General features: G+C 40.0%; 1 protein-coding gene across 1 annotated transcript in view; it reads left to right on the top strand.

The window, feature by feature from the left end:
• Positions 1–1564: 1564 nt before the first annotated feature.
• The window catches only part of COL1A2 (collagen type I alpha 2 chain), a 36315-nt gene continuing 10153 nt past the window's right edge, over positions 1565–27726 (top strand). Inside the window, exons 1-37 of the mRNA XM_025929929.2 lie at positions 1565–1792; positions 4310–4320; positions 4967–4981; positions 5623–5658; positions 6850–6942; positions 8223–8279; positions 11061–11105; positions 11193–11246; positions 11335–11388; positions 11704–11757; positions 12178–12231; positions 12726–12779; positions 14515–14559; positions 14852–14905; positions 15005–15049; positions 15411–15464; positions 15970–16068; positions 16192–16236; positions 16344–16442; positions 16895–16948; positions 17112–17219; positions 17559–17612; positions 17702–17800; positions 18689–18742; positions 19208–19306; positions 19698–19751; positions 20216–20269; positions 20422–20475; positions 20753–20806; positions 21789–21833; positions 22989–23087; positions 24495–24602; positions 25255–25308; positions 26507–26560; positions 27256–27309; positions 27407–27460; positions 27557–27664. Of these exons, the coding sequence (XP_025785714.1) occupies positions 1723–1792; positions 4310–4320; positions 4967–4981; positions 5623–5658; positions 6850–6942; positions 8223–8279; positions 11061–11105; positions 11193–11246; positions 11335–11388; positions 11704–11757; positions 12178–12231; positions 12726–12779; positions 14515–14559; positions 14852–14905; positions 15005–15049; positions 15411–15464; positions 15970–16068; positions 16192–16236; positions 16344–16442; positions 16895–16948; positions 17112–17219; positions 17559–17612; positions 17702–17800; positions 18689–18742; positions 19208–19306; positions 19698–19751; positions 20216–20269; positions 20422–20475; positions 20753–20806; positions 21789–21833; positions 22989–23087; positions 24495–24602; positions 25255–25308; positions 26507–26560; positions 27256–27309; positions 27407–27460; positions 27557–27664 (2298 nt within the window). The 5' untranslated portion in view covers positions 1565–1722. The remainder of the gene's footprint in view (positions 1793–4309; positions 4321–4966; positions 4982–5622; positions 5659–6849; positions 6943–8222; positions 8280–11060; positions 11106–11192; positions 11247–11334; positions 11389–11703; positions 11758–12177; positions 12232–12725; positions 12780–14514; positions 14560–14851; positions 14906–15004; positions 15050–15410; positions 15465–15969; positions 16069–16191; positions 16237–16343; positions 16443–16894; positions 16949–17111; positions 17220–17558; positions 17613–17701; positions 17801–18688; positions 18743–19207; positions 19307–19697; positions 19752–20215; positions 20270–20421; positions 20476–20752; positions 20807–21788; positions 21834–22988; positions 23088–24494; positions 24603–25254; positions 25309–26506; positions 26561–27255; positions 27310–27406; positions 27461–27556; positions 27665–27726) is intronic.

Here is a 27726-nt window from a genome sequence, read left to right as displayed (position 1 = left end):
CAAGACACTCTGAGTGGCACCAGACGGCCTCATGGGGGTGCGGGGCAAGCACAGTACAGTCCCAGACCTATGGCCTTTCCTCTGGGCCCGCAATGACATCTCAGGAGGGTTGGGAAAAGGGCCATCCACTGAAGCTGACTGCACCCAATCAGTATTCCACAATCTCCGACTTCTCAATGAGGCCTTTCACCCTCCTTGCTTCAGGGTCAAGGTTGCAACTCCTCCTCCCACTGCTGGAGAGCAGAGAGTAAGTGGGATGGGGCCAAAAGGGGAGAAGGAGGTTGGGTGTTGAGGAGAGAGTTAATATCCACTTTGATGAGAGCGCAACTTGGAATGTTACTAGAAAAGACTGCCCTATCCCAAAGTCGAATTGGAAGCCTCTCTAGATGGGCTAGGCATTTTCCCCAAGGTGTGGAGGGGAGGGGAGGAAGGCACGAAGGTGCTTAGGCATTGCCTGTAAGTAGGGTCAGTGAACGCGCATCAGGGTCCAGAGGCATTGGTGGACTCAGTGGAGAGTTATCCGAGTCCAGGCTCCCCCTGGAGCTGGTAAATCTGGACAAGATGTCTGTGGAGAAGAGGAGGTGGAGAATGGAAACCTGAAGCGGAGGGGACAAATTCTCCACTGCAACCTCAGAAACGAGAGACCCCATAAAACAGTCATCCAGGTCGTCCATTGCAGTCATTTTGCAGGGCCAGATGATCTCTGAAGCCTCAGCCGAGAATCGGCCTCAGCAGAGGGAAGCGAGGAGGTCGGAGGATTTCCCCAATAGCCGTCTAGTCTAGCGTGCGCAGAGCACATCCTCCCCCATCACTCGTTGCCACGCTGCCCCTAGCGTGCTCCCCCCACCTTCCGGACACCAGGCGTCCTGGGACTCCAACCCAACCCTGCACAGACAGAAACCCCTTCTCACCCTATCCCGGGGCCAGAAGAGAGAGAGAGAGCGTTACTGATGAAAAAGCGGGCGCACACACGCCCCAAAACTGGAGAGGGGGTGGCGGGAGGGAGCAGGAGGAGGGGGCGGGGGCGGGCGGCCTCCGCCTGCGCCACGCTGTCGAATCCCCACTCCCTCCTCCCTAACTTCCTCCGCGCCCGACCGGCCCCCTCCACCCTGCGGGTGGCCCTCAGGGCACAAGGTGAAGCAGGGCTGGACAGCTCCTACTTTGATCTCCGGGCTCCCGTCCCCTCTACAGCTGCCCGGTGCCCGGAGATCGGCAAATGTGCCCACGTCGGTGTCTGCAGAGCGCTCCGACGTGTCCAAGAGTGTTTCCAAACTTGGAAAGGGCGGGGAAGAGAGGGGGGATGGGGAGGGCGGAGGTATGCAGACAGCGAGTCAGAGTTTCCCCCTTGAAAGCCTCAAAAGTGTCCACGTCCTCAAAAAGAATGGAACCAATTTAAGAAGCCAGCCCCGTGGCCACGTCCCTCCCCCCTTCGCTCCCTCCTCTGCGCCCCCGCAGTCTCCTCCCAGCTGTGGCTGCCCGGGCCCCCAGCCCCAGCCTTCCGATTGGTGGAGGCGCTTTTGGAGGCACCCTCGGGCCAGGGAAACTTTGGCCGTATAAATAGGGCAGATCCGGGCTTTATTATTTTAGCACCAAGGCGGCAGGAGGTTACAGCTAAGTTGGAGGTACTGGCCACGACTGCATGCCTGCGCCCGCCAGGTGATACCTCCGCCGGTGACCCAGGGGCTCTGCGACACAAGGAGTCTGCATGTCTAAGTGGTAGACATGCTCAGCTTTGTGGATACGCGGACTTTGTTGCTGCTTGCAGTAACTTCGTGCCTAGCAACATGCCAATGTAAGTGCCTTCGGCTTGCTTGGGGCAAACGGGGAAGAAAGGTTAGATGGGTGGGTACCCTGGTCCGAAGAAAGAAAACCTGGTACAGCTTGGAGGCAAGGCTCCCTGGCATGTGGAGAACCACCGGCATGGATGAAAACATGGAAATTATTTTAGAAAATGAAAACATAAAAGGCTCAACTCTCTCCAAAAGTTAGGGAACTTTTCTCTCAACTGAAAGTGAGTCTTAATTTGATCTGGGTCCTCTAATTAGTGAAGCTCAAAAAGCAGAAAGTCTTTTTCCTTAGGATGAGACATTAACAGGCCCCATAACTGCACTGATGCCCACCATGTAAAATCTGAGGCCTGCTTTAGAAAGCCCTTTAATTTCGTAATATAAAACTCACCCCACTATGTAAATCTGGACTTTGGGCTTTTCTCTTCTGGGCGGTTTAAGGCTTGCCTGGATGAGGATGATAACTATGAGGCGCCCTCTGGAGGGAGGACAAGGAAAGCACAGAGGACCAGGCATTATGCTAATGGAATCCCCATGAGAGACTCTATGGGTTTACATATAGAGGTGACCTGTGTTTCTGATTGAAGCCATTCCCAGTAGCTAGTCAGTGTATCCTGGGAAGGAAAATGGATGTTCCTTGGAATGGATACACTCTGAAGAGTGAGATTAGCTTCTCCACGTATTATCCGGTCATGGAAATGGTAACTTTATTTAATTAAAATATGTTCTACCTTTTGTTGAGCCTGAGAGTTACCTCTTTAACGTGTCCTCAGTGACAATCAGACACTCTGACCATAGCAAGTTGAGAAATATCAACACTGAGCTGAAACTCAAGAGACCGCGTTTTTTCCAATGACTTTGCCACTAATTTACCACGTGACCTCAGGCAAGTCAAACTGAGCCTTCTCTAAAATGCAGAATGGAGATTAGATGGACTCCAAGGCCACCTTCCAGACATAGGTTTTATGACCAGACTTCTATGTCAAGATAGAATGGAGAAAAGCAATCTGTTTTTGTCTTGAAAATGGCTGTCTAGATACCAGACAAAGATACTGACTTGGTGGGGTATGAGGGGTGTCTGGCCACACCCAACACTCCAGAAAGTTTGCTCCACCCACATGCCACGGTGTCTACCATTGCATCATTGTTGGTTCACTTTTGTATGTGTGTTTTCTCCCTTTGTCCACTTTTAGTATACACACTGTGGATACTAAGGAATAATTGTATTGAAGAAATTCATATTACCAATTTTTTTTTTTTATGAGATCTGAGGATGGGGGAAAGAGTTGGCTCCTAAAGAAATGATGAAAACAGACCTAGGAAAGTTTGAAGGTACAAAAGGCAACTCATCTCTGACCAACAGCCAACTACAGTCTGGAATAAAAGTTACCAAACACACATTTCTTCAAAATGGCTCAGTCTGAGTAATTAAAAGGCAAATTTCCAAAATCATAAGGACTTCTGTTAATCAAGTTTAGGCCTAATTATTCTTCCTACTGATGGATACAATGAAGTAAACATATCATTTTCCTAATTTAAAAGTAATTCTTATAAATTGCCCTTAAATGTCAGTGCTGGATGTGGTCCACCCTCCTGAATTGTGACTGTTGTAACAGATGTTCTCACTCCAAATGACACACTTCTTGGCCACCTAATTAAAGCAATTTTTAGGGGTGATTCATCTTGTTGCCAGCTTGGCCACCCTTACATCCTGTGTTAACCTATAATTTTTATACCATAGGAGAGGAATTCAGTCTTTAAGGACTTACAGCAATTATGGCAAAGGGGGGGGATATTACTTTAGTATGTTTTTCCCATTATTTCTCAAGATCTTTAATCCACAGTTTTTCCATTTATATAGAGCAATTCCTTCCCAGGGACAAAAGTGATACATATTGGCAAAATGACCTTACCTAATTTAAGTGAACCAATTTAAAGCAAAATTTCAGATGTCCAAATGACTCCATTTTCATAGTGACTAATTTGCAAATTAGACCTTTTGAAAAAGGACCTTAAGAATGGTATAAATTCAGTGAAATACTAAGTAAATTTTGTTTTAAAAAAAGTCTGTTTCGATAACATAGTTCCCTAAATTTTCCCTTTTTTAGATTTTTACATATCAAAAACTATCTAAACCATAAATTATTTCCTCATCAATGTACCCGTCTTACTCACATTCAGTGATTTACTTATGCAGTTTACTAACTTAATTACTACTCATTATAAATATCCTTCAGACACATTAATATTTAACAGCATTTATAAAATAGTAAATAATTAATTTAATTCAAAATATATTTACATATTAATATTGCAAACAAATACACTGCTGACCCCTGCCATACTTTTGACCTGCATAATTTCCAAGGCATTAGAATATTCTTAATAAAAAAGAAAAAACACTTGATCCTTTAATTGGATTAGTCAATTTTATAGACTAATATACCTATTTGTTAAGCACTGCTATGGATCGATGAAATGATTCTAATAATTATGTCCCTCTTTTTCTCTTTTCTCTACAGCTTTAGAAGAGGTGAGTAAAATAATTTTTAGAATTTGTTTTATATATATATATACACACACACACACACACACACACACACACACACACACTGAGATTACTGTGGTCACACTAATGTCTTCTCTGGGGAAGGAAGAGGAGGCTACATTGGTGTTGAACAACCTGGATTCCCAAGAAAATCATCAAGAGTTGTGGTAGTCAAACTTTTCTGGCTGCCTCGAAGGCATCCACCCTAATGTCCAAAATGGGCGGTGCTACTGAATAAGACCACCCTTATAAGAACACTCCTAAGAAACAGAATAAATAATCTAGTGGAAGTTTGGGTTTTAAGCATCCGCTACTACAAAGCAGGAGACTTCACAGAACTAAAGAATCTTTGTTATTCCCTTGGAATCATTTGCAAGACTATTACGAACAAATTCTTAGCTCGTGAATTGAATTTGAGGCATAATTACAGATAAGTATAAATTTTGATTCTGAACATATTTTATTTAATTTATTGGTAAAATTTAAAATCAAACTTTGAAATATTTAAATAATGGTACGCACAGTGTATATACTCTGTAGATATATTTGTATACTACACAGAACTGGGAGCCATTTTTAAAAACACTAATGCAGTTTTCCCCCTAATAATTTCTTACTTATTCTTTTCTAGGCAACTGCAAGAAAGGTAAGAGTCTCATATTTTCCATAATATCTGAAATGATCAGAAAGAACTTCTAATTTAACTAAATTTATAGTAGACTACAGAAGGAAAATACTTTGTCAAGATTTTGCCCACATGAATATGCATTAGCTAAGCCATAAAATAAAGTATCTTTGATGTTAAAGATAACCAAGCTTTATTATCTTCCAGAATTATCTCTAATTACACTGATATTATACAAACTGGTGATTTACATACTAAAGGAAAAAAAGACTTGTTTTAATTCTGGAGATGGAATGAGTATTATGTTAATTATAGTAGTAAATGCAAGTTTATTTTAAAGGGCTTTGACTATATAAATATACTGTTAACGATGTAACAAAATGGTAATTTTATCCACAGAAATCATATTTCTAAAAATAGTAGTTATAATATTGGCGTAGTGACTGGAGACTATAGCCTGTAGTCTCCCAGTTTAAAAACATCCCATGTCATTATAATAAAAAGAAAATATTTTTCTATTGTATTATGCTACTTTTATAGCTACTTTCTAATAATATTGTGTTTAGATCAGTCTTACTGACTAATTATTGTCAAGAATGCTTGCTCGTTCACTGTTAATTGCTTAGACATTTATTATCGTGCTGTTTGTATCTTCCTTGTAGGGCCCAACTGGAGATAGAGGACCACGTGGAGAAAGGGTGTGTAATTTTTGTACTTTTAAAAAGCTTTGAACCATATTTGAATAACTACATGTTAGAAACTACAGGAAACTTTCACAGTTTATAAGAACACTATATTTCTTATATCTGGTGGGGCATCCAGATATTTGCACCACCTTTTAAGCAGATAATGTCCTACAGAAAAGGTGAATGAGCATTATTGTATATATATCAATAATTTTTTTTAGATCAAGACTATCCTTTTAGAAAGCAAAACTGTTATAAGCAGCCATATTCTTTGCATGGTCTTTCTTTGTTTTCAGTTGACCTGTCCAACTCCTGTATAATGGAAATGTATCTACCTACCACCATACATCCTCTCTTTTCACATGTTTTGTTTGCTTTTCAAGTAAGATCTCTTACGTAGTCTGGTAATAGAAGTGAAACATCAGTCAACAACATGTTTCTGTGTAAATTCATAAATGTGCAAGTTAGGCTTACGATTTATTCATGATATTCTTAGATCTCCCTGCTATACTTATTTGGCATGTATAACTACATGCTTTTGCATTATATAACACGTTTGCCAGTGTATAAATACCTACATCTTATATGTGTTGGGAAGTACAGACTAAAATGTATTCCACTCAAACAATGTGTTAGAAGTAGCAATATGTCAGTAAATTATCTTAACAATGTAGATAGTGTTAATGGTAAGAAATCTGCAGGATTTTCTATCCTGTGATAAAGTGACTTTACTAATTATGATATCAATTAATCTACTGTTCATACATAATATATCAAAACAATTGAATAAGTTCATCAGTCTGAAACTGACAATCAGTATACATGGTACATCGCTGTGCACTCTTTTCCATATGAAGTTTATAGAATACTAAATTGTAGCTGTAATTTCCATCTTTATTTGAATACTGGAGCTCCATTATGAATTAATATTCAAATCCTGAGATAGCCCTCTTCCAGAGGAACTACTCTGTCTTGTGTCTTCTTTGTGTGCCAGTCAGTAAACCTCCTTCTAAGAAAGACCCATGTCATAAGTGAATTCCAATTAGTGACAAACAAATATGGCGTATTACATTTCCCTACCACTTGCACGTTGAAAGAGCTGAACAACTGATCTTACCACATGTGTTCATAGGTCTTCTTTTATATGTATAGATTTCTAAGGGATCTGTCTAACCCTGACCTAATTCACTTTTTACAAAACAGGGTCCACCAGGCCCACCAGGCAGAGATGGTGACGACGGTATCCCAGGCCCTCCTGGCCCACCTGGTCCTCCTGGCCCCCCTGGTCTTGGCGGGGTAAGGTGTCTTAAGCACTGCTAACTTTTAGCTAACTTTAGTTTTGTTATACCTCTATTGGAAGAAGGTCCATTGTGGAAGTTATTTTTTAGCAGTTAAGGGAGAGTCTACTATTTGAATATTAGTACATTTTATTTCATTTCTTTGGTTTCTTCATTCAAGATTTTGCTTTGCCTGTTCTCTTTGTGAGCCCTTGTCAATTACAGGACTGGTCTTTGTGTTCACTGAAGGTAGCTGCAGTCCTCACAACTATTATTTAATTTGGGGATTTAATATCTTTCATCAGTAGGGCACAAATAAGAGGTGTTGCATTATTAAAGAGTTTGATTAGATTGAATTATAAGTGAAATCCCTGATCTTCAGCAATTTCACAAACATCCTACTCTTTTTATTCTCCTTGGCTTGAAGTCTGCTGAACCAACATTCAAAGTAGTTTTAGGTTTAATTTGCTTGAAACTAATTTAAGAAAAGTACATTTCCCTTTTTCATTAATATCTTCCTTTAGCTTTATGTCTTTAACAATGGTATGAGTGCCAAATGGCCTCACTGCAGGAAGGAAAACATATTTGCTTAATTGGTTAGCACTATGAATCAGAAGCCTGATTCTAATACCCAACTGTATGCCAGTAAAATAAGACCTTTCTCCCCCAAAAGATCTTATTATGATTGCTTATCTACTGAGTGCATTAAAAAGCACCTTCTTTAATAGATCTACTACTATAAGAGAGATCTTTAACAGTAAAGTTATTACTGTGAACTATTTTTTAAAAGTTTAATCTTCCAAGGGGCATTTTAATTTAATTTTCCTCTAAACTTGAAAACTCGTTTTTGAAACTCAAGCATGAAAAAGGTCTCTTAGTCACTTTGGGTAGTTCTGGAGAAGCTGGCAAACAGGTGAAAATACAAAGGTGACCTCTTGTTCTCTGTGTAATTTATCAGGGATCCCCAGTGGCTTAAAGTGTAGAAGGCTCCCCTTTCTCAGTGTAGAGGCTTTAGGGGGTGGGAACAGGGGAGGGGTGATGGACAGGGAGGGAAAGGGTTTGGAAAATAAGGTAGGGAAGCTTCCCACTTCAAACCAGGTGTGGACTAAATTTTTTTAAACTTGTATTTTTTTCCTCACTTTTTAGGAACTTCATTCAATATGGAATTATAAACTAACAACTATATAAAAATATTGCTCCCTTTTAAACAATAATGTAAAAATCTTCACAAGTAGAATGAGAAAGTGAACTATAGGGCCGGTATTTATAATGTATATAATTTTTTTTTTTCCTCTCTAGAACTTTGCGGCTCAGTATGACCCTGGAAAAGGAGTTGGCCTTGGCCCTGGACCAATGGTATGCTTATCTCTTTTTATCTTAACCAAAACAAAAAGAATTTGTTTTTCATGTTAAAAATTTCATATTGCCATTTCCTTAGCTCCCAAGGTTAACACTTAATACTTAGATCAGATAAAAGCAGCAATTCCTTTTGTATTCAAATGTATAATAATCTGAGCCTAGATTCAGGGTTCACTTTTCTCTACAAACATGTTTCCAATGTGTAAATAATCTCTGGACATAGTAACCATAACTTAGGTAAATCAATTTAATTCAAAAGAGTGATCATTCTGATTAATTTTTTTACATCCTTTGACCTTGCTCAGAATTTTAAGCAACCCGTAGAGCACGGACCTATTAAGTTCTATAAACTTGCTGGAAAGGAGCAACAAGTTCTAGTCCATCCTGTTTGTTCTATAGCAAGAGAGTTTAAGCCCTTTCCCTTTAAGGCCATGGAAGTGGTTAATGGCAGAATTAGAATGTCTGATAATCAACGACATCATGTCTCATGTATCTAGTACTTGAATGAAACATCAATTTATTCAACAATATTTATCAGATGCCTTCAATGAGCCCCAAACTGTATTACGCACTAGGGATGCAACAATGAATATGACAGAATCTCTCCCTCCCTCAAGGAGTTAACAATACAGGAAATGTTTCTTTTTATACCTTTCAATAAAAATACCCTTTTTAGTCTATTAACTATAAACCAATATAGAAGAGAATTTGAGTGCAATTTAGCATTCATATCACTCAGCACACACAGTTAGCAACATATCCATAATTTGAGTAACATCTAGAAAAGTGTCTATATGATTATGATGATGATGGTCTATCTCTAACAAGTGAACCTTCCAACAAGCATTAGTGAGATGTGTTAGCAAAAGGATGATATGAGCATGCAAAATATATACTAGTATGTATAAAATAAAGGAAAAAATTGCTGGAACTAAAAATATTAAGTTGATTAAACACTGCAGTTTAAAGTTAACATCGTCTTTAAAATATAAATTTTACCTGGACGATGCATTCGGTGCTCTATCTTCAAAAGAAGATGTTTGGCTGGACCTAATGGTCCGTAATAAGCTAATACACTATAAGGGCAAGATAATATTTTCTGTAAATTAAAACTCTCACTTGAGAAGTAATGTGCCTTTAATTGATGATTTCCAATTTCCTGCTTTGTCCTGGTAATTTAAAACATCCATATGTGAAATGAAGAAGTAGAGATTTTCTTTGGCTTTGTTTATATTGGATATTTGAAATTAGCCATTTTAGCTAATGCTGGACATTAGTCAGTTTTAAAGCAGTACCTATGTCTCAAGAAGAATCTAAAGGGGAAAAAAGTAAAACACTAATAAAAAAAAAAAAGCCTGCATAAGCCCAGAAAATTAATATGGATTTCAGATTCCCCTGACTTTGGAACCTTCTCTGGGGGGCATAAAACAGTGTGTTTTACTTTTAAATATCAGTGAAATATAATTTAAGCTTTCACATCCACACAGTCACAGACATATGTAATCAACAGATATGTGGCTCACAAATAAGAAGATAGGCAGCAATAAAGTATTAAAATAATTTTCCATGTTGGAAAATCAATAACTATAAAACCCCACAGGGTTCTTCTCTGAATTAATGAGTAATCATGGTCCGTCTCACAGCCCCCGCAAAATAAACTACCTTTTATGTAAATGAAATTGTTGCAAATACGCAGAAAAATGAATAAATATAATTAAAAATTCATGGCTTCAAAAAAAATTATTTTTAACGTGTACCTAAACAATCATTTTGATTGAAAAGTGACAGTTTCTTTTAATGTAGAAGCAATTTCTAAAAGCAAACAATTCTTATAATTAAGATGATGTGCTTTTTAATAAAATCTGTATTATTTCACCCTAGGCATTCATGCAGTGGGGCAGACTTTCCTGTAGAGCCCCCATCGTTGATGTGTCACGAATAAATTGCCCTAGACTTGTCTATGCAATATTTTCAGCGTGAAGGAGCTGGCCCCTACAGGAGAGCTTGCCCAGGCATTCATTACTGCACCGGGGAGTCAAGAATGTGGAGCTAGCTCCCAAACTAGTAATGCTGCTTGACTCTACTTGTGTGCTGCAGAATAAGAACAAAAACAACAATCTGCCATTACTGTGGGCCACAGTTTCAGGAATAATATTAGATCCTTCCAGGAGGATGTTTCAGTAATATTTTCTTTTTCCTTCACCCCTCACTACATCCCCTTTTGTTTGACGTTTTCATCGGTCACCAACAGCCCTTAAAGGAGCTATAAGGCTCTATAAGGAACCTCCCTCTAATCATTAAGAAGGACTTTTAATCCTTTTCAATTTATGCCTCTTGTGCCAATAAGCATATCAATTTCCTAGCTGGATATGACATGCAGAAGTGACATATGATCGAGGGAATCCAAATGGAAAGGCTTCGCCAGCTGCATAGAAGGCGGTCGTGTATTCTATACTGTGCAGAGACGGATCCGCTTCATGGCATTAGAACCACCTCAATATGCCCAATTGTGTGCGACTGTCAGGAACCAGTGGTCACCCATCCAACTGGGTTCTGATGATCTGGGTTAGGAGAAGAAGTGAGAGCAAAGGCAGAGAAATCGTGGAGGAAACGTGGGTCCTTAAGAGCTTCTTTGGGAGAAACAAAAACTATGAAATAAAACCAGATAGTTCTCTTCATCTGTCCATCACAAAATGTCTATGGCAATACTGTACTATCCTATCTAACCCAAACCAAAGCCATGAGAGCTTATCAGTGCTATGTTTTTCCTCTTTACAGGGTTTGATGGGACCTAGAGGGCCTCCTGGTGCATCTGGAGCTCCTGTAAGTACTGGAAGCTAGTAATCTCTCTCAGGCAAAAAGACAGAATTAAACAAAGGTGCGGAGCATGACATCTCTGTTTTCTTTTAGGGTCCTCAAGGTTTCCAAGGACCTGCTGGTGAGCCTGGTGAGCCTGGTCAAACTGTGAGTACATTTTTCCCCTTTGTGGTAAAGATTTTTTTTCAAGAAGTTTATTGATGTAACCTTGACGAAATGATTGGTCTCTCCTTAGGGTCCCGCGGGTGCTCGTGGTCCACCTGGGCCTCCTGGCAAGGCTGGTGAGGATGTAAGTATTTACTCATGAGCACTTGCAAAATGCCATTTAAATACTGCCTCAACAAGAATTTCTGGATTCAAATGAAGTATTTTGCCAAAAGCTGAATATGCCTGATATAACTCTCCCCATCTGGAAAACATTACTTTAATGAAATCTTAATTTGTTTGTATTTAAGGGAATTAGTTGTTAATTAAATATATATTTGGACCCACATTTTTATATGATGCCTTTTCCGCCTATTTTAAAAACCAAGATGTTCCAACTTCCATCTGATGGCTTAGCAAGAAAAGCAGCTAACCTAACTATGATGTTTTCATGTTTTAGGGTCACCCTGGAAAACCTGGACGACCTGGTGAGAGAGGAGTTGTTGGACCACAGGTAAGATTTATTAGCCCAGTGTATACAGTCCAGACATCAGAAGCATCTCACATACAAGACAGTTGGTAAAACTGGAATCAGTCTAAATGGCCACATAGATGTTTGAACGCATGCACCACTCACTGAAGGCATCTGACAAATCAAGGAGCCTAGTTAAGGATGCATACAGTTTTTATTAATGCAAATAATGTCATCTTAATGATAGCAAGCATACCATAAACTAAATCATGTTTTGTACAAATACCATAGTATTAGTTACTCAAATTAGAGCAAGTTAATTTGCTGATCTGTGCTTTAAAAATATCCCAGCCATTGATTCCAAGCTTGAACTTCCATGAGAAGAAGTACTTTGGAGGGAAGAAATCATTGTTTTTTAATTGAGAAAGAAAACATTTACCTTCTTCTGTGTTTCTTTTTAAGGGTGCTCGTGGTTTCCCTGGGACTCCTGGACTTCCCGGCTTCAAGGGCATTAGGGTGAGCACATTCTTGACCCAGAGGAAAGAAAATGTTGATTATTTTTAGGAAAAACCTCAACTATATTTAAACTCCTGGGTGACACATACTTGCTTCCAAATTCCTGGAATTCACCAGAGTGAAGAGAGTGAGAGAAGAGGTCGGATGGCTGGGAAGTACAGTGGGGTATAGTTTTTTCAGTCTGTCCGCAGCTTCCAAGAAATGAGGATCCCTACAGAGAAAATTGTGTAAAAGGCATATGACTTAAGAGGTGTTTATAACCATCTGAAGATCGTAAAATGATTAAAGATGGAAAGAATGTGAGAGATCATCTAGTTCTATATCCTTCCCTTTCAAGCACAGGGAGGTTTAGCGACTTACCTGGGGAAACGGAGCAAGTTTGCTGGGCCCTGGACACATTGTACTGAAGCGGTCACCAGATTCACCCAGGAGGTTTGGATTTGACCAAGCACTATAATGAAACGGAATTTTAATCATAAGAATTTGCATTTCAGGGACACAATGGTCTGGATGGATTGAAGGGACAGCCTGGTGCTCCAGGTGTGAAGGTAAGTACCAAACCAGAAGCATTGTTTTTAAAACAATTGACTGTAATTCCCCATCACCATCAGAAAGTATATTTTTACAGAAGACTACTCATATTCCAAAGAGTATCTTATTTCCCCCTCAGTACTTCAGAGCCCTTAATGGTGAGGATACAGGATTCTGTGACAAAAGGCCAATTATTAATAATATTTATTTAATTTAATATCTATTAAACAGTTGAGATAAAAATGTCAATAGTTTCTTCCTCCATTTCCTCTCCTCCTGTAATTTCACCCGACCTCTGCAGCCAAAATAAAAGTAAATAAACATAAAATCAGATATTAGAACGCCATGTTATTTTAAACTGTAAATTCTCCTTTGCCATGCACAAATTAGATAGGTACATTCATGTCACAATCCACTTTTCAACCTCTTTCCTGTGATTTATCTGTGCACACTCAAAAAATTTTTAATTAGGTAATTAAAGTCTCAGAAGTGTGTTATCTCTTGGCTAGGCTCTTCTCTGACAGCGCTTTCAACTATAAAATGTTCTCTCTCCTATTAAGGAGATAATGTGATATTAAAGTGAATACCAACGTAATTACAAATTAATGACTGACGAATACTAGCGGGACCAGAAATGAACGTGAATATGGAGAGTCTGCTCTAACTTTCCAGCTGCCACACAAATGGATAAGGTCAAACTCATTCTCCCTAGGGCCTAATGTAATAGCTCAGACTACTAGTCTCAACATCATCAAATGTTAGAGCCACAGCGAGCTTTGGAGACCCCCTCACTTTGCAGATGAGGGAAACTGAGGCTTAGAGAGAATGAGTGGCTCACCCAGAGTCACACATCCAGTAGTTAGAAGGCCTTAGGCTAAAATCCTTACCTCTCATTTGCGCTTATTCCCAAAGAATACACTTCACCTAGAATCCTAGAAATGAAGGGTCCTTAAAGGGTCTCTCAAACCTGTGTCTTCCATATCTTCATCAGATTATTTAGAAAGAAAGTTTCTTTACATGTACCATTTTATTAAATTACTGCTCCCCCTCCCACCGTGCTTTTTACTCAAGAGTATAGGTTGGAAATAAATAAGATAGCTCTGAAAAATATTATGAAGCTTTAAATTTCCATGCATATTTTACAAAAAGGAAAATATTCAGTGTTTAAAATAACTTTAGGGACGCCTGGGTGGTTCAGTCAGTTAAGCGTCCGACTCTTGATTTCAGCTTAGGTCATGATCCTGTGGTTTATGGGTTTGAGCCCCATGTCGGGCTCTACACTGACACTGTGGAACCTGCTTGGGATTCTCTCTCTCCCTCTATCTGCCCTCCCCTCCCCCACCAAAGTAAATAAATAAAATTAAATTAAAAAAATAACTTTAAAGAGGGAAAATATGATTCTATTGAAAGCAGTTTATCCTCTGCCATCTCTTTTTATGATATTATTCCTGGCAAATAGGCCTAGTCGAAATGATATCCAAAGTCTAAGGAGAAATATTAGAGCTAGGGTAAATAACCCTCAAGTAACCACATGTCCCTAGTACTGTGATATTTGGTATTATCTAAATAAAAACATAAATTTTAGAAATTTAAAAAAATTTATGTGATTGGCATAATTGAGAAGCAGTCTACATGTTTCAAAATATATAAATGGTTCAAATTAAAATAAGAGGGTAAAAATTACCCGATCAGAAAAAAAAAAATAATCAATACCTGTAATGAACAAAATCCCAATCCTTCTTTTCCATGTAGGGTGAACCTGGCGCCCCTGGTGAAAATGGAACTCCAGGTCAAACAGTAAGTTATTGATTACTTGATTGTAAATCTAAATGTGTACACTCTTTGCAAGCTGGAACTTCTTTAATGTTTTTGCTAATTACCATTTCCCTCGGCATTGTATTCTTTGATATTTTTCTAATAACTTTCTGCATACTTAATTGAAATCCATTACCTTTTAGTTGGAATTAGAACAAGACCTAGTTATTTCTAGTGGATTCTTACGCATGTTGGAAATTGGACGAAGCAAATTATGCCTGTGACATTTTTAAAATTAGCATTCTGGATTTCATTGAAAATATTTCTGCTTTAGGGAGCTCGTGGGCTTCCTGGTGAGAGAGGACGTGTCGGTGCCCCTGGCCCAGCTGTGAGTATTTCCAATTTTGTCCCTTTTTATCCTTTTAAATAGTCTTCTAACAACTGCTGTTTAACTTTTCCTCTTGACTTTTTCTTATTTTCTTCATAGGGTGCCCGTGGAAGTGATGGAAGTGTGGGTCCTGTGGGTCCTGCTGTAAGTTTTGACACTGAAGAATTTGGAAGGGGTTGAGAGTGTGGGATGGGAACTATCTTCTTTATTAATTTGTAAAATAACACCATTTTAGACCCCTTACCAAATGTTCTAGGAGGTCTTCTGGAAGTTCTCTTTATAAGTACTAGTATCCCTAGGGCTTTTCATTGATGCACAAAGTAAAATCTACCTCACCTTGGATACCTTGAATGTCTTCCCTTTGATATTAATGACAACAGACTAGCTGTCACTTTTCTCTTTGCCGGTAGGAACCAGCCACTCTGAGCCACTTCAATCTTCTAGCCTCATTGTATTGTTAATTTACTGGGAGGAAGTTTCTTACCATATTCTACTTTGATTTCAGGGTCCCATTGGGTCTGCTGGCCCTCCAGGCTTCCCAGGTGCTCCTGGCCCCAAGGTAAAAACACTGGTGACCATTGTCATTAGCTTGATAAACTTCTTATTGTGATGTGAAAGACACAGACTGTGTTTGCAGATAGGTAATTACAGAACAGGTAACTTAATGAGTCGCCCTTTCCAAATGGATATAGAATGGCTACTTTTCTCACTCCAAGCATGAAATAGATCATGTCTCTATACTTGAGCCCAAGAACATAGATATAAAAGCCAACATGGAGGTTTATTTTATGGGACCCCTCTGAAATAGACTCCCAAACTAGTCAGGACTGACTAGCTGAGAAACAGTCTCCACCGCAGAGAGACAGAGGTAGGTGAAGATGATAGCCAAGATGGGAGAACTAGACCAGGAAAACAGGCACCCAAATCCAAATCTGTGGTACCAAACCAGGTAAGGGAAATGATTGCGGTTCTGAAGAAAGTTCATGAAACTTGGTGTCCTAAAAATGGAGATCCGCTGTTTCGTTATTCGCAGACTAATGCCTCAGTGTCATTCCTTCTTTTAGGGTGAACTTGGACCTGTCGGTAATCCTGGTCCTGCTGGTCCCGCGGGTCCCCGTGGTGAAATGGGTCTTCCAGGTGTTTCTGGCCCTGTTGGACCTCCTGTAAGTAGTCATTGTCATTAACCTCAGGGAGTGGAAGAAAGCCAAAAGAGTGAAGGTGGGGTCAGAGAAGAATGGAAAATACTCCTATTAACTGATATCCTTCTCCCTTCTTTTTCTTCGTAGGGTAACCCTGGAGCCAACGGCCTGACTGGTGCGAAGGGTGCTGCTGTGAGTATATGGCTATTACGTGCTGCTCTGCTTTTAAAGGCACTTTAAAGAGCACCACCTCATCTGCCAATCATCTTATGATGGGTCACCCTGCATTCTCTTCACAGGGCTTGCCCGGTGTTGCTGGGGCACCTGGCCTCCCTGGACCCCGTGGTATTCCCGGCCCTGTTGGTGCTGCTGGCGCTACTGGTGCCAGAGGACTCGTTGTAAGTGATCGTGGCCACAGCTTCCATCATCCTGAAATATTAGCTCTGCCATCATCTTGTCACCATCTAGACTTCCTCTTGTGGATTTATTGTTTTTATGTTTCCTTTTCTTAGCATTTTTAGTTTGCGTTTCTTCTATGAGTGCATGTACATGTATGTTCTGTATGTCCATCTGTCTCTCTCTCTCTCTCTCTCTCTCTCTGTCACACACACACACACCCTCCCGCTCTCCTAGAACATTACGCAAAGGTCAGTGAGGTACATTTCTATTATCAGCCTTGTCCTTTCAACTAAGCCATTCCCCTATAAGCTTTTCCAATATGAATTGGACACATTTCTTACAGAACCTGAACTTCTCTTTACCTTGATCCGTGAACATTCCAAGATGCTTGTCTGTAAAAGAGTTGTGACAAATGTTTGTCATTTGACCACTGTTTTGTAATGAACCCTAGGGTGAACCTGGTCCAGCTGGTTCCAAAGGAGAGAGTGGCAACAAGGGTGAGCCCGTAAGTAATTCTATAATTACAATTTGATGGGTTTGTTACTTTTTCAATCCAAAAAGTAATACTTCTGCTTTTTTAAAAAAGTTATTATTTTTTCTCTGCGTGGATTTGACATAAAAATGATTTTTTTTCTACTCCCTCCTCTTTTGCTTTTTCCATGAAACAGGGCTCTGCTGGTCCTCAAGGTCCTCCTGGTCCCAGTGGTGAAGAAGGAAAGAGAGGCCCCAATGGTGAAGCTGGATCTGCTGGCCCCTCTGGGCCTCCTGGGCTGAGAGTAGGTTCCAGATGCTCTTGACACCCAGGCACACCAGAGGGCTAGAACACCCTTTCATTGGAAATTGGTCAGAATGACTGAGGGAGCATCTGCTCTCCATCTGCTTTTCTAGATCAGTGACTCAGTCTGGTCTGGGAACAGGATTGACCTACTGTTGTAGAATGTCTCCTGCACACATCCCTCTGGGGTTCGGGTGAAATTTTTTGGCTTGGCCTGTGTTGGTCTCTCTCCCTTAAGGGCATCACGGTTTCTCGCATGCATGCCATATTTCTGTGAACACTGCCCTGTTGGATTCTAGGATTTTCTCTGACTCTTGCTGTTTCATGTACTCTCTCACAGGGAAGTCCTGGTTCTCGTGGTCTCCCTGGAGCTGATGGCAGAGCCGGTGTTATGGTAAGCTGTCCATTCCTCACTCCCAGGGAGAGAATTCGGTGGGTGTGTCCCCCGCCTGAGCACCCTTCTCTCCCTCTTCTGTTGAACAGGGCCCTCCTGGCCCCCGTGGTGCTACTGGCCCTGCTGGTGTCCGAGGCCCCAATGGAGATGCTGGTCGCCCTGGAGAGCCCGGCCTCATGGGACCCCGAGTAAGTTTCAGAAAGATTCTGAGTGAGTCACACCTGGCACCGTTTCCTTTTTTAAAGGGATGAGTAATATCAGAAGACGACAATAAAAAAATCATCAAACGTAAATCTGCTAGTAGATTTGCTGATGGTTGCCTTTTTAACGTAACTCTATCAGCACCCAGAGATACTTTTACGAATTTGGTTAGTTCGTAAATTTCTTATTTACTGCTTGATACAATGGCCAGGAGGTTTTGGAAGAATAGATTGATTTTAATATATCCAAATTAGGTTGGTTCTCCTATCAGCATGAATCTTGTATCTCAATTTGTGAGTTTTTTATAAGGTGTTCATGAAACGTATTAGGACTATACATTATCAGTGTATTAGATTCATAAGTGAAATCATTTTTCCAGCAATCACAAAATGCTGTAATGTATTCAGCATCACACTAGCCACAGAGAAATGACCTTTAGAATCCATAGCAATAGAGTGATTTTTTTGCCTCCATTATCTCTTATGGATGAATATCATCTGTAATTGTACCATAAACAAGTAATAAAGACACCAAATATAGCAATAAAAAATCCACTTTGAAAATTGCTGACTAAAAGTATTTGTTTTTCTGTTATGAGGTAAATAACATGATACATTTTGCCCCTATAGTATGGTGCTTAACACTTTCTTGAGATATCTGTAAATGAATCACTTGCACTAAAATCCAATAAAAGGAAAGGCATAAAAGATAGAAAGAAGAAAGATTTCAGAGCTCTTTCCATACCTCCCAGTGATTTACCCTAGGCAACAAACAAGAAGTCAGGGAGAAAATGCTTTTGTGAGATTTTAATGAATTGGAGCCTTGAGTATGTGCGTTAAAGTGCCAACATGAAAGCATCCTCATTTATTTTATAGGGTTTTCCTGGTGCCCCTGGAAATGTTGGCCCAGCTGGCAAAGAAGGTCCCATGGTAAGAACTGCTCATTTTCCATTATATTTTCAAGGACACTTATTGCACCCTTATCAAGTCTATTCTGTGGCTTCTTTATACATGAACACACAGAAAATAAATATCAGCCACATACATCATCTGGGAATGCAGAGTAATAGATTGTAATTATGGAGTCCAAATGAACGCAGGACTGAAAGGAGAGAAGGAAAGAGAAAAACATGGCAGGGAAAATTGAAGAGGATGACAGGGGTACGGGAAGGGAGGGGAAAGGAGGAATTGTGTACATATGAGATTGACTTGGCCGTGTGTGTACTGACATCCTATTTAGAAAAGGAAAATAGATTCATAATTTATTGACACTTTATACCAGGAAGCTGTTTGCATTCAGAAAATGATTCTGTTGCATCCCATGGCAGCATCACAAGTTTGAGGTTGTGAGGCCCTGTTGATGCCGAATGAACTTTAAATAAACTCTGCTTTCAGGGCCTCCCTGGCATTGATGGCCGGCCTGGACCAATTGGCCCAGCTGGAGCAAGAGGAGAGCCTGGCAACATCGGATTCCCTGGCCCCAAAGGCCCCACTGTAAGAACGCCACACTCTCTTCTCCTTCGGCACTTCTTTGCCACATTTCACCAAAACTCTATTTTCTCTCCTGCCCTCAGTCCACTCTACCTCAAGGGGGCCAGGGGGAGGTCCCTTTCAACACAAGAAAACAGCAAGCCACTTACCACATTAATAATTGATCTCCAATATGTCACTGCACACCTGATGGAAACCTATCTCCTGAGTCTATGCCTCTGCAAACACAGGTGGACCCTTATTGTACTTGGACTTGCAAGAAGATGGATCACGCCCCAGCTAACAGAATTCAAAGACTAGGAACCTTAGAAAACAATCAAGCAAGAAATTAACATTTCAAAATTTTCATGGTTAATTTGACATTAAATGTGTACTTTTTTCATGTTTGTTATAGGGTGATCCAGGCAAAAATGGTGATAAAGGTCATGCTGGTCTTGCCGGTGCTCGGGTAGGTGCCAACTTCTGCCTGTAGCTGCCCACATAGTACCCGCTTAGGAAACACAGAGCCTTTGAGGCCACCTGATATAATTCTGGCATTTTCTTTTCAAAATGGCATCCCCAAGGATCCTTTTACCATCAAAAAATGTCTTTTTTTTTTTTAACTGCACTTACAAAGCAGTGAGCTGTAATGAATCAGAATGTATACTAGGTCAAAAATATTTATGGATGCATTTGATTTTAATTTATTTTATGGTTAAAGAGCTATGCATATGCTAGTAGCATTCTCTGGCCTTCATAAATTGCCCTCCATCCGTGGACTTCCCACAAGCCATTTCAAAAGTTAGTACTTGGGCAGGGGACCCACAATGAGTCATTCTAAGATGATAAGCTTTGAAGAAGTAATGCGTGAGGCTTTGAGGCTTCTTAAACTGTCTCACTGGTAATTCTGAGCCTCTCTGTGAAACTTTCCAGGGTGCTCCAGGTCCTGACGGAAACAATGGTGCTCAGGGACCCCCTGGACCACAAGTGAGTGTTTCTTCCATTCTTGTTCTTTGCTGCCCTACAACAAATCCAGTCCTGCAAAATGACCATCTCATTTTTCCAGTCCAAGAGTTCTATAGGTAGACAGCAGTGGTGGCATACACCTCTGTTCATGCTATCTTGCCTATCACTTTCAGGGTGTCCAAGGTGGAAAAGGTGAACAGGGTCCCGCTGGTCCTCCAGGCTTCCAGGTAAGTCAATTAAAACATACAGAATACTGCCTCTGGTCAGACTATCCAGCTACAAATCACCATAGCACTCCCCCCACCACACAGAACCTGATTTCAGAACTGTAAAGTTAAATGAAAATTCACTTTTTCAAGGCACTTTTGTGTAATGCTGTAATAACACGCAATAGTTGGCGATCATGTCGCTATCAGTATCCAGAAAAACCCAATTATTAGCATCCTGTGAATGTAGCCAGAAGATTGAGATTTGTGGTTTGTTTGTTTGTTTGTTTTTTCCTAGGGTCTGCCTGGCCCTGCAGGTACAGCTGGTGAAGTTGGCAAACCAGGAGAAAGGGTGAGTAAAACAAGTGCTAGTAGACTTACCTGAAGTTGGGACTTTTCCCCCTTGTAATGCCCTCCTGCAGTGCGATTATAATAGGCAAAAAGAACCTTCTTATTTCACATGTTAATGATAGTGTTCTGCCTACCTGGGTACTTTGGAGAGACTAAGTAAACCAACTTACTCATTTTTGTTGGAATAATGAATCCTTCGTTTTAAAGACTGAATGAAACACTGCATTATGGAAGTAAAATGTACCAATGAACATTCCATTTAATAGCCTTACTTTTTGTATTGTTCATGGTAACGTTAACATGCAAATTATTTCCTTTCCCATAGCAAAAAAGTAAATGCGCTGATTTTCCATCAAACTAGACCCTGAAAAATTGCGTTTAATATTTTTCTTGGCATTCAGACATGACACTGCTAGCCACAATCAGGGCATGAATTCTGAGTCATTTTCTCTGGTAATTGTGATGAATGTGCCTCAGTTCAGTTACATTCTGTGGCCTGGTCTCCTTTGTCAGCAGTGGGGCACATTAAGGAGACAGCTGGTCAGTAATAAAGGAGATACACTTGGGTATACAATTAACTAGGTAATGTGCAGAATATGATCATTTCTATTAAGAAAGCAGTCTGTTATATAACTAAAAATAAGAAATGTCTGATACTGTTCATCATTATTTATCATATCAAATGAGATAGTCTGTTTTCTCATTTTTTAAAAAGCAATAAACTAAGTAATGGAAAGCTTAAATTTGTTGGTACCAGCTTCTAGCATAGAAGTATCTTTGATATCAGTGGAATTCTCACTTTTTGTACCTGTCCGTATACAACAAATTTCTCTTATTCCTAATAGCCCTGTACTTGTACACTCAGGGAGGCAGAGCCTTCGTGGCTTTATGCCGCTATGTTGAAATTACCTAAATATAATCATAAGTGGATTTCAAGAACATACGTACACTTCATGATTTATTTATTATCATGTTTTGCCTAGGGTCTCCCTGGTGAATTTGGTCTCCCTGGTCCTGCTGGCCCAAGAGTAAGTGTTATTTAATTAACTTTCATAAACTTCTGGTGATGTGTTTGTAAAACAAGTAGTGCTTTCTTTTGAAAGCTATTGATGACCTTGCAATAGGTTCTGAGACTCTTCTGTAGTTAAACATAATCTGTAGAGAATGTTTGATGTGTAAATTAAATCAAAAATTTAAATTTAATTATTCGTATTTCTTAGCCAAAAACCACAGTTATAAGAAACATAAATGAGCTAATATATGTATTATATTCAGTAACTTATATATACAAGTATGATAGATTTATGACAAACAAGAAAAAGTAATGTCTTACTAAGATTTGAAGTCAATTTTTGCAATGCATGTCGATGTTCAAACTCTAATGCCGAAATCATGAATCTGCTCTTATAAAAAAAAATAAATAGATTTGGTTTGTCTGTAGTCATTGGAAAAACTGGAATGATCACTTTGCCCCACAAGTATCCTATTATATGGTCAGTTACCAAATTTAGTATCATAAAACCATAGTTATAAAAAAGGTCTTTGAAACAGGTGCAATGTGGACTGTGTACATGTTAAATATTCTGGGCCATGGAATACCACCATGTCATGGTGATATTTACATACAATTGAGAGATATTTAGAAAGGTAGGTAGATACATGCACACACACACACATATATACATATACATCCTGTTAATATTATAATTGTTACATCACTATTGCATAAGGTTATAAAAAGGGAGCATAGACATGACAGTATCTCATCTTATTTACACCTAGCATTGCTCTTCATTTAAAATGGCACAGTCTTTCCCAATGAATACCAAGCATAACTGATGTCTGTTTTTATCTGTGGACCTATTACACACACACACACACACACAAAAAGAATGACTTCCAAAGGTTGAATGTTGTACTCTAGAAGAAAAACATTCCGGGGTTACAGCCACAAAACACTAAAGCTGAATGAGACTTTACAGATTATCTCATCCCATTCGTTCATTTTACTACCAGAGAAATTAAGGAAAAATAACTGTAATTTGTTAATGGACCAGGATTCAAAAGCTAAAAATCTATGAACTCTGATGTGAAAAATGGTATCTCTGAAAGTGCTGAACAGTGCAACACTTATATCTGTCTTTTCTTTTCTTTTCTTTTTTCTTTTCTTTTTTTTTTAACAGGGGGAGCGTGGGCCCCCTGGTGAAAGTGGTGCTGCTGGTCCTTCTGGTCCTATTGGAAGCCGAGGTCCTTCTGGACCCCCTGGGCCTGATGGAAACAAGGTAAAATTTGTGTCCCATATTGCTGCTTGGGCCCACTATATTCTAGAGTAGCTAGATCATTCACAATAGTAAATGAATTGTTTTTCAGAGTTTTTATTTCCAATTCTGTGTTGATTTCCATCACAGTAAATGACAATCTGATTCTAGCGGACCTGAATTATTCCAAAAGAAGGGAAATCCCAGTGTTCTACATACATAAATGAATTAGTATGAGTTTACTCTTGTCTCACCAAACTGTTTATACTTTGGGTTGTTTGGGTTTTTTGTTTTTTGTTTTTTTTTTTTTTTAGTTTATTTTTATTTTGAGAGAGAGAGTGTGCATGCAAACTGGAGAGAGAGAATCCTAAGCAGGCTCCATGCTGTCAGTGCAGAGCCTGACGTGGGGCTTGATCTCACGAACCATGAGATCATGACCTGAGCTGAAATCAAGAGTCAGATACTTACCCGACTGAGCCACCCAGGCACCCCTATACTTTGATTTTAATCTAGAAACATCATATAATTTTGGACAGTATTTTTAGAGAACAAAGTTTCACCTTCTTACCATGCTACTTCAGAGAGTAAAATTTCAAAAGGTAGTCTAAATTTTAATAACAGAAGAGGTAAAAATTAAGTGGCCAATATATTCATCCCCAAAACATAAGCCTGGCAACTTGTATTTCAAAACAGAATCTGTGGTTTAGATTTTAAAATAGATAGAATTACACACTTCTGAAAAACAGATGAACCACAATAAAGAAAGGCAACTCATATTACTCCTGATGTCTACCTTTAAGGGGAAAAAAATGTAAGGATTAGCTGCAAAAAGCTATTTTGGTATGTGGAAGGATATTGGAAAAAATAAAAAGGAAAGAGGGAGAGAGGAAACAAGAAAGAAAATATGGTTTGGTGAGGTAGTACTTCCAAAGACTTTTATCTTAGAAGTTAGTCGATAGGTTTTAAGTATGTGGAATTGTAGGGTTTTTATATAAAGTGGAAGCTATAGTTCCTGCTCTTAAGGAGATTAAAATGTAAACATCTCCCCAGTTGATGAGGTTTCTTTCCCTATTGCCTGTGTGGGCTAAGAGACTTATCCTTGAAAAATGTTTGTGGGCAAACATTTTTCACTCTTTGCATCCTATTGTCCTGCCCTCTTCTTCTCTATGCCTGCCTGCCTGAAGAGGACTAGGAGCGGGTTATAGAAAAATCACAGCCACCCACTCCCACTTCTCTTCTCTTTAGCCACGGTGTCATTAATAGCATCTCCCTCTGTTAGATTCTCCCTCCTTTCAACAGCCCTCCTTTGTGTCTCTAAACTGGCAAGAATGCTATCTATTAAATGTTTAAATTGGAATCCTTCAAGAGTTCGAGTCTTCATTTTCTTCTTTTGCCACTGAAATAATTGATTTCACATGTGTTTGATTCAAGGGTGAACCTGGTGTGCTTGGTGCTCCAGGCACTGCTGGTCCATCTGGTCCCAGTGGACTCCCAGGAGAGAGGGGTGCTGCCGGCATACCTGGAGGCAAGGGAGAAAAGGTACCCTCTCAGTGTTGGACCCTAAGACATGTTGTTGATGAACTCTAGCAAAGAAGGCTGCACAGGGTTGCCCAGTTTTTTACAATTCTTGGTAGGTGGTCTGGTAGCATTTTGATATCTATCAATACGCATTTCCCTCTGCCACCTAGCACCTACGCATTTCTAAACTCACTAATCTGGCAAAATTCCTTGCTACCATGGAATTTCACGCAAACAGATGGTGTTGAGTAATACATGAGGCTCATTTTAATGCCACTAACAATAATGCCTCATCCTGCCCTAATTAATGGGAAGAAGCTATATTGAACAGCTGTCAACCGTGCTGCTGCATTAGTTATGCCATAAGAGTGATCAGACACTGAAGCCCATTGTGATGTTGCCTTATAATTCTGTCCACATGAATTTGTACCTTGCTTGATTATGCTTCAGGAGGCTGTATGGAAATTAGAAAAGAATATTTAACAATAATCTGGAGAGGGCCTTGAATTATTTTTTCCTTAATTTTTTTTTCCTCATTCAACATTCTATAGAATAGTAGGGAATCAAGACATTACTAAAAATGTAAGCGACTGAAGGTATAAACACTTCAGGTTAATTTTGCTTCAAAAATTTGGTTGGAAAACGAAAAGCTACTCTTGCTTTATACTTTCAGGGTGAAACTGGTCTCAGAGGTGAAATTGGTAACCCAGGCAGAGATGGTGCCCGTGTGAGTAGAATTTTGTTTGTTTGTTTGTGCTTAGATTGGTATTTTGTTTTATTTTTTTTTTTTTTTAATTTTTTTTTTCAACGTTTATTTATTTTTGGGACAGAGAGAGACAGAGCATGAACAGGGGAGGGGCAGAGAGAGGGAGACACAGAATCGGAAACAGGCTCCAGGCTCTGAGCCATCAGCCCAGAGCCTGACGCAGGGCTTGAACTCACGGACCGCGAGATCGTGACCTGGCTGAAGCCGGACGCTTAACCGACTGCGCCACCCAGGCGCCCCTGTTTTATTTTATTTTTACATTTCACTCAATTTGAGGTCGGCAGTTTTCCAAAATAGAACTGACAAAAGGATCCAGGTTTAGTGAAAGAGTATTCCTTTCCTTCCTGGATCTCTGAATAGTAATATCATTTTACATGTCCCAAAAGAAAGATTCAACAGAACTTATCCCTTTGAAAATCAAAACCTGAATTTCTTAACTTCCTTAGTGTTAACTGTACGAAGTACAAACTATAAACCAAAAGCTCTAGGTTAAATAGAATTTCAAGTGACTGTTCAAATTATTATAGGGCTTTAGAAAAACAAAACAAAACAAAACGATAACTCTTACATTTTAAAAAGCCAAAACCTCTAACAAGGTCCCATTTATTCAAATGTATGTCCCAAGAATTTATCACCTGAAGAGCAGTCCCAACGATTACCTGTTACTGCCCTGGTGATGCCAAAGATAATCCCGTAAAGGTATAATAACCCTACCAGAGCATTGGCAACATGGTTCTTCCAGGCCGTCAGCTACCTCGGTCCTTCTTCTCACCTCCCTCAGAGCTGATAACTCACTCCGGCACATTGATAATGGTCCTTTCTCCGAGTCACACAGTCCTAGTGGTCTCAAACAAGGCTACTCATTTGCTGCTCTCTAGGGAATTTGACAAGAGCAGAGAGTTCAGATCTCCCCAATTCCTAACCTGCCCTTGACTGACACATTTCTATAACCTTTATCACTGGGGTACTTTCCTCCTGACAGCCGCTTCTAATAGTTTTGATAATTAGAACTGAAATGCATCAAAAGCCTTCTCGATGTCCATCCAGAGTGTGCGGTGAAAGTGTTCAGTCACTGTATACGCACAGCAAGGGGGAATGGCAAGGGTCACTTTTGAAATTGGGGGTGTTATTAATAAGACTCATTTCCTTTTGGTATTAGGGTGCTCCTGGTGCTGTAGGTGCCCCTGGTCCTGCTGGAGCCACTGGTGACCGGGTAAGCACACATTTTCACGGAGTTGCAACTCTCTGAGCCAACAGCAGTATCTAAAATTTCCTGCCTGCCCCAGCCCCAGGGAGCCCCAGCAATTCATTTTTATGACTTGGTATAAAGCCTACTTATTTAAAAACCTATCTGTTGTGATGGGGCAGCAGGAAACAAATGCTGTGTGTTTAAAGTTCTCTTTCCCTTCGTATAGATGTGCTAGCTATCTGATCTATACTTTAATCCCTATCATTTGTTTTAAAGACTTTCCCTGTTGCCCATTAACAATATCCTAATGCACTGAGCCTTCTCAAAGCCTTCAATTGTAAAAAATCAATAAAATACATAGTGTGCCCATTTCACATCGAACAGTCTACTTAAAATAGACCTTATTTATTGTATTGCACAGATTGCAGCAAATAGATCAGCTCAGTGTCCATCTAAAAATTAAAATGTCCTCCTCCTAGTATTGTGGGCACTGATTTATAGTGTTTTTGCAAGTGTATGACCAATACCACTTCAGCCCCCAAAATGAATACAACAGTAAGCACAGTAAGCATCCATTTTATTTTACTGTCTGAGATGAGCATTAGTTTTCTCTTCTGATGTGACTGCAAACCCTGACAAGAGCCCACTGTCTACCGCTGTTCCCTCCCCCCACCTCCTCTTTGAGCACATTAACGAGCTCATTTTTGGTTCCATTAAAGGGTGAAGCCGGTCCTGCCGGTCCCGCTGGTCCTGCTGGTCCTCGTGGTAGCCCTGTAAGTAGAAACCTGGGTCATTTTGGACACTCATAGCCTTTAGACATGAACGAATCTAATACTGCTACGACATTCTTCAATCCCTTCTCCCACCTAGGGTGAACGTGGTGAGGTTGGTCCCGCTGGCCCCAACGGATTTGCTGGTCCTGCTGTGAGTATCACATAATGACAGTTAACCCCAAAACATCCCAAACTGGCAAGTAGAGTGAGCTGGAATGCCTGAACTCCAACTATTCCTTTCTAACAGGGTGCTGCTGGTCAACCTGGTGCTAAAGGAGAGAGAGGAACCAAAGGGCCCAAGGGTGAAAATGGCCCCGTTGGTCCCACGGGCCCTGTTGGATCTGCTGGCCCATCCGTAAGTTGAATTCATTGGTGGTCAACACAGCCTGTGTAGTTACCCTTGAAATCTTATCATTC

The sequence above is a fragment of the Puma concolor genome, chromosome A2 (genome assembly GCF_028749965.1).
Source record: "Puma concolor isolate L17-30 chromosome A2, mPumCon1.1.hap2, whole genome shotgun sequence".
Taxonomy (NCBI): Eukaryota; Metazoa; Chordata; class Mammalia; order Carnivora; family Felidae; genus Puma; species Puma concolor.
Note: the sequence above shows the minus strand (reverse complement) of the source record. Positions and strands in the feature narration are given on the sequence as shown.